This window comes from Lactuca saligna, chromosome 4, assembly GCF_052625555.1.
Source record: "Lactuca saligna cultivar CGN05327 chromosome 4, ASM5262555v1, whole genome shotgun sequence".
NCBI lineage: Eukaryota > Viridiplantae > Streptophyta > Magnoliopsida > Asterales > Asteraceae > Lactuca > Lactuca saligna.
The window spans coordinates 133,324,766-133,331,787 of NC_136420.1; the positions used below are offsets into that span (position 1 = coordinate 133,324,766).

The 7,022-nt window shown below is 43.7% G+C and overlaps 1 protein-coding gene across 1 annotated transcript; it reads right to left on the reverse strand.

The window, feature by feature from the left end:
* Positions 1-653: 653 nt before the first annotated feature.
* LOC145040160 (uncharacterized) lies at positions 654-1,022 on the reverse strand. The gene has a single exon (XM_078988131.1). The coding sequence runs from the start codon at positions 1,020-1,022 to the stop codon at positions 654-656; it is 369 nt and encodes a 122-aa protein (XP_078844257.1).
* Between the last annotated feature and the right edge of the window lie 6,000 nt (positions 1,023-7,022).

Here is a 7,022-nt window from a genome sequence, read left to right on the forward strand (position 1 = left end):
TGGACTCCGGACCCTGATGTAGTGTTGATTGTTTTGTTGTTTTTTTTTGTCAATATTTTGTTGGTGGTTTTCTCTATGTAATGTTGGGCCTTTTTTGCTAACTCGCTTGACTACATGTGTTAATTTATAAGGTGTAATACACTAAGTATTAGAAGTCGATGCGCTAAGCATCTGTGTTGAGCATGAAAATTAGTACCCTTAGCATTAGAAGTTGATGCACTAAGCACTATATTTATAACACTGAATATTAGAGGCTGATGCACTAAGCTTTGTATTTAATACACTGAGTATTAGAAGTTGATGCCCTAAGCATTGTTTTTAATACACTAAGTATTAGATAGATGTGTTAAGCATTGCCTTGGACATAAAATCTAATACACTAAGTATTAGGTATGCTGATGAGAGATTCAATACACTAAGTATCACGACTTGGTACACTAAGTACAAAGTTCTTAACGTGTCTGATGGCAAAACCTTCCCATATTGTGTATTTGAACATTGTCAGTGTCGAGTTCATTGGGCGTTGACCATTCGGAATGCTACCCTACGCACTAAGCGAGGCTTGTCTGTGGGATGACTCAGTTTTCTGGCTTCATTCCTCTGGCATGGGAGTTCTTGTTCTAGAAATAAAATTTTCTCAGGATTCTTGCATTCTAGGTTCTTGGTATTTGCCTTCCCTCCATTGTCTCTAGGGTGTATGCCCCATTCTGGTTTGCTTCAATAACCTTATATGGGCCCTCCGACACGGGACCCAATTTTCCCTGCGGATGAGCCTGGCTTGCCTCGTTTCTTCTTAGCACATACTCTCCCACTTTGAATGCTTTCTCTTTAACCATCTGATTGTAATATCTTTCCACTATGCGTTTGTAAGCGACCTGGTGTATGTCCGACTTCTCACGTCGTTCTTCGATGATGTCTAAGTTCATCCTCAGGTCCTGAGAATTGGCTTTTTCTTCTGTATGGATTATCCTCAATGTGCCTATCATTACTTCCATTGGGAGCATTGCCTTTGTTCCATACATTAGGCTGAATGGGATTTCCCGTGTGCTTGTCCATAGAGTGGTTATGTATGACCATAGCACTGCGGTATCTCCACGACACAGTTTCCTTTAGCTTTCCCTAACTGTTTCTTGATCCCGTTTACAATTGTTCGGTTGGATACTTCTGTTGGCCCATTTTCATGTGGATGTGCCACCGATGTGAACCGTTGGTTAATTCCCTTGCTGGCACACCACTCCCTGAATGGGTTCTCAGCGAATTGTAGCCCATTATCGCTGACGAGCATCCTAGGCGTGCCAAATCTAGTCATGATGTTTTTCCAGACAAGTTTGATCATTTTTCTTCCGGATATGCATGCCAATGGTTCCGCTTTGATCCATTTCGTGAAATAATCCATTGCGACCAACATGTATTTCAATTTTCCCGATGCTTCCGAGAACGGACCTACAATGTCTATTCCCCACTAATAAAATGGCTAGGGGGTTTTCTTGGACCGGGGAAAATGCTTAGCATTCCCCACACTTCCTTGTTAGCTCTACTACGTCCTGGTGTGTTGTAGCCCAGTAGATCCCCATCTAGAGCACCTTCCCTATTAAGGCGTATACGCCCTCATGTGTGCTCGTCTGACTTGCGTGTGCTTCTTGTAGGGCTTCTTTCCATTTAGCCTCATCTACACACCTTAGCCATGGTGTGGTGAACCCCTTCCGATACAGTTCTCTGTTTATCAGCGCGTACGAGGGTGCATTTATACGTATTTTCCTTGCGTCGCTGTAGCCCTCAGGCAGAATGCCTTTTTGTAAGTATTCGATTAGCGGGTTCATCCACGTGGGTCTGGTTGTTGCGAGGGTGCTTACTTGTCGTTCATTTATACTTCTTTCTTTAAGCACTTCAACTAAAACTTTTTTTGACAAGTGATCAAAGCATGTTGATGCTAAATTGCTTAGGGCGTCCGCCCTCCAGTTCTCACTCCTTGGGATTTGCTTGATTGTGAATTACTTAAAAGATTTTGTGAGCTTTCGCAATATTTTGACGTACCACTCCATCCTTTTATCCCTCGTCTCGAAGCTCCCATTAACCTGGTCGGCGGCCAGCTGTAACAACGTAAATTTTCAAAGAAAAATTTTCATTTTTAAAACACATAAATCTCATATATTCAATTTCATGAAAATCATAAGTGTCTCAATGTCAACATATATCCATAACAAAAGTCAATTCCCAGAATCCTCAACATAATCTCAAACAGGTGTGTACAATCACGCTGGTGCCTTCTCACGATTCTCTGAGGCACCTGAAACACATAACACATAACACGGTAAGCACAAAGTTTAGTGAGTTCCCCAAAATATAACACACAAAAACTAGCCACTTGAGGCTATAGCTCTGTAAGACCCTTCGATCAATGTGTTTCAGTGGGACCCTCTAGTCCCACAGCTCGTTGGACCCTCCGGTCCGGTATGGTTAAGAACCCTTCGGTCTCATAGTTTGTTGGACCCTCTGGTCCGGTCTAAATAACACATAATATAACATACAATACATATCACACAAACATGCATAACTCAAACAAGCACATAAGACCCTCTGGTCACACATAGTTACCACTCTAGGTAAAGTATAGTGAAAAGACTCACCTCGAAGTAACCAATCTAATACACCTCGTACACGAATCACTGAAACAGCCTCCACTTAATACATGTGGTGATTATCTCTAATTAGATCAGTTATTCTAATAAGCTCCTACTAACCCCTCTATAACTCTTGGTAAGTGTAAAAGACCATTCTACCCCTCCATGGTCTCCATTACTCATATTTGGTTCAAACTCCAAAATTCAACGGAATTCAACTTGAGTCAACTTGTCGAGTCCTTTTGTTCCCTTAGAGACCTTATGCAAACCAATTTTACTTGCCGAGTAGACCCGTCAACTCGGTGAGTTTCAGCGTGTTCAGACTTTATCGGGTAAACCCTAATCGACTCATCGAGTCTGCTCATGGACTTCGTGATTCCATCCAGTCCATATTCCCATTCAGACGTTTTAGGGCAGATCTATCACTCCATACAATAGATCTAGGCTCCCTAGGCTTGAATGTCACGTAAAGCTTCGATCTTTACGTTCATGTATGACATATATGCTCCATAATGCCATTACAAGCCCCAAGAAAGGTTAAATGCACATGAGCTCGCCTCCAGCTCAATAAAACTCGAATCTTTGGACTCTCAAGACCTTCTCTAATCTACATATGAGGTTCTAACCTCAACCATGCAAAAATAACTCAAGGACACAAGATAATTTGGGAGAAAACCTTAGAAACTCCCAAAAATAAGATCTAACGAATATGTGGCCAAGGTAAGAGCATTTTACCTCAGAATAGAAGCTAATGACAGAAGAATGCAAGATCTACAACCTTCTCTTGAGTAGGTCCACCAAGCTCTTTCAATGCTTCCTCCAAAATGCACAAGAATGCTCAAAATGGACTCTCTCTCTCTCACTCTCTCTCTACACAATGAAAGGTGCAGGTTAGGGTTTCTCTATGTGAAGTGCGGCCATCCAAGAAGGCTATAAGTGCCTTTAAATAAGTCCCAAACCCGAGGATTTAGGGTTTCTCATTCCAGTGCCTACTCGATGAGTATCCTCACGGACTCGTCGAGTAGGTCATTAAACCCTTGTGACCACGCGCGAATCGACTTGATGAGTCGTAGCATCAACTCGTCGAGGCACTCTATAAACTTCAAAAATAAATAGTCTAAATGATGTACCTGGGATTTCTCATGTTAGACCAGCCTTTAGTCTGTCAATGTTGATACAACCTCTGCTCCCATTTGCTTGGCCAGGATTAGCCCAACGAGCAGTGCTTTGTACTCAGGCTTATTATTTGAGGTGTGGAAATCAAATCAGAGAGCATAGGTGATGTCTTCTCCATTTGGGCTGGTTAATATTAGCTCTGCCCCCAAAGCCCTCTCTGCTAGATGCCCCATTGGTATACAACTTCCATCACTTATTGTTTCCCGGGATTTCTTTTACTGCTAAGATTCCTTCTTTGGCTACGTCTTCCCGGCCGAGGATTTCAAGCAGGAAATCTACCAACACTTCTCTTGTAATGCTCATCCTCGGTCGATAGCTAATGTCATGCTCACCTAATTCCATTGCCCATTTTGCGAGTCGGCCTGATGTTTCTAGCTTGAGCAGTATTTGTTTAATCGGACAGCTCGTCAGGACCTCAATCTGGTATGCTTGAAAGTAATGTCTCAACCACCGTGTAGCGTAAATGAGCGCTAGCACCAGCTTCTCTAGAGCAGGGTAATTGAGTTCAGGGCCTTGTAGTGCTCGGCTGACTAAGTACGCAGGCTTCTGCTCTCTCTCTCTCTCTCTCTCTCTCTCTCTCTCTCTTTCTATAACCAATACAGAGGATATAGCCTTATTTGAGGTTGAAAGATATAGCAGCAACATCTCGCCTGGGATAGGGCTAGCTAGTGTGGGTAACCTGTGCATTGCTTCTTTGATCTTCTGGAGCGCTGACTCTGCTGCCGCCGTCCATCGAAAATTGCTTTTCACGATACAGCCTTTTTGTGTGTGAAAAGCGGCATGGCTTTTTAGCTAATTTTGAGATGAACCTACCGAGCGTTGTGAGCTTCCCGTTCAGGCCCTACGCATCTCTCAAAGTGGTTGGAGGTGGGGTTTCCATGAATTTCTTCACTTTGACAGGGTTGGGCTGGATGCTTTGTTTGGTAACATAATACCCTAAGAACTGTCCTTCTTCCACCCCAAAGGTACATTTTCACGGGTTTAATTTCATCTACACCTTTTCCAGTTTTCTGAAGGTTTCTTCAACATATCATAACATGTTTGATTCATCTTGGCTTTTAATAACCGTGTCGTCAACATATACCTCGATGTTTCTTCCAATTTGGTTGGAGAACATCGAGTCGACCAGCTGCTGATACATTGATCCTTCATTTTTCAGCCCAAACAACATTTTAGTGTAACAAAAGGTACGGTGGTCGGTATAGAAGGCTTTCCTTTCCTCATCTTCCTTGCTCATAGAATATGATGGTAACCTTTATATGCATCTGGAAAACACTTTAGCTTGAAACCTTGAAGCGACTCCACTTACTGGTCGATTTCCGGTAGGGGGTAGCAGTCCTTGGGGCACGCTTTGTTCAGATTCAAGAAAACGATGCACATGCGCCAGGATCCATCAAGCTTTCGAACCATGACTAGGGTTAGCGACCCAGGTTGGGAAAATCGTTTCACTCAGGATACCTACCATTGTAAGCTTTGCTACGTTTGCATTGATCGCCCTGTTACGATCTCCTCCTTGTACTCTCTTCTTCTGCTTGACCTCTTTCGTGCCTCGCTTGATCATGAACTTATGCACTATGATTGTCCTGTCCACACCGACCATGTCTGTGGGAGTCCATGCAAACACGTATTTATATCGTCTGAGTAGGTTGACGAGAGTCTGCCTAGTGTTCTCTAGGAGACTACGGCCAATGCTGATTGGTTGGTAGAGGTATTCTTCGTTGATTACCTCCCACTCGTTTGTTGATTCAGCTTGCGCTTTCCTAGTTTCCCTTGTTATCTCTGTTGGTCACATGACCATAAAGTATTGCAGTTCTTTCGGCGACGTGGAAAGAATCGTAGTCAGGCCCTTGGTAGTGATGAATTTCACAATTATGTGTATTGTTGATGGGGCCACTCCTAACTTGAGCAGATTCATCCTCCCCAAGATGATGTTGTGCTCTACCGAGTGTCGAATTACCACGAAGTCAACCAAGACAGTTTTCTTTCGTTGCTTATCATGACTGGTTAGCGTGAGGGGTAGGTGAATTGTGTCGAGCAGCCATAAACTATGTCCTATGAACCCCACCAACCTTCCTAGTGCGGGTCTTAGGTTTCCGTTCCACTGATCCGGAAGGAGACGAAAGCAATGGTCATAGATTATATTTGCTGAGATGCCTGTGTCGACGTATACCCTATGTATGACCACATTCTTAATAGAAGCCTTAATTATGAGTAGGTTATCACCTCTCCATCTTTCAAGTCTGGGGTCTTATACTAAGAATGTAAGTGCTTGCGTTGTGACTGTGGGGCCTCCTTGATCAAATGGTCCTTCTTGTCTGCCCCTCTTGCCTCTTATCATGAATATTTCCTTGGGTTGATCGCCCTCTCTTGGTGTTCCTTTGGCGTTCTCGACGTCGAACGTAGCACGTAATCTCCGTGCTATTTCTACAAGATCTCCTTTCAGTTGTTTCTCCTCCATTTCCTTCTTGAGAACCGAGCAATTGGTAGTGTTATGTATTTTGCTTTTGTGGTACTCGAAATATTGTCCCTTCGGTGCTTTCTCCGGCTGAGGCTTATCTGCGACTACATATACGTCCGGTCGGCAGCCTCATCTGTCCTCCCTGGTAAATGGCCTCAAGCGACTCAGTGGTCTCTTTCCTCGCCCAAAGTGTCTGCTCTCGCCTGGTACCTCTGTGTGAATTGGACTATGGCGCTTGGTCATCATAGTGTTTAGGTATGCTTGCTTTGTTTCCTCACCTTCCTCCTATCTCAAGTACCGCTCCACCTCATCCTTTAATTCAGCCCGCTTCTAATGTGGTGTTTGTGAACCTTGTGAAATACTCCCTTACGCTTTCACCCTCTTTCTATTTTCAACCAATGATGGAATGGGAATCACCTTTATATTTTCGCAGTTGCATGAAATTTGTAAGAAATAGGTACTTGATTTGGTTGAAGTCGTAGATACTGCATGGGCGAAGCGTCTTGAACCATGTGCCTGCATTTCCATCGAGGGTGGTTGGGAAATATGTGCACCAAAACCGCTTGTCCAGCTAGAGTGACGTCATCATCCATTCGTACGTATCGATGTGACTATATGGGTCGGTGGTGCCATTGTAAGTTTTTAGGTTAGGGAGTTTGGCTGTGTTTGGGGTTTCGTAGTCCATCAAATCCTTAGCGAATGGGGATGTGACGCTCCGCGATAGACCGTCTTGGTTTGGGATAATGAGCGGTCCTTGCATGTTATAT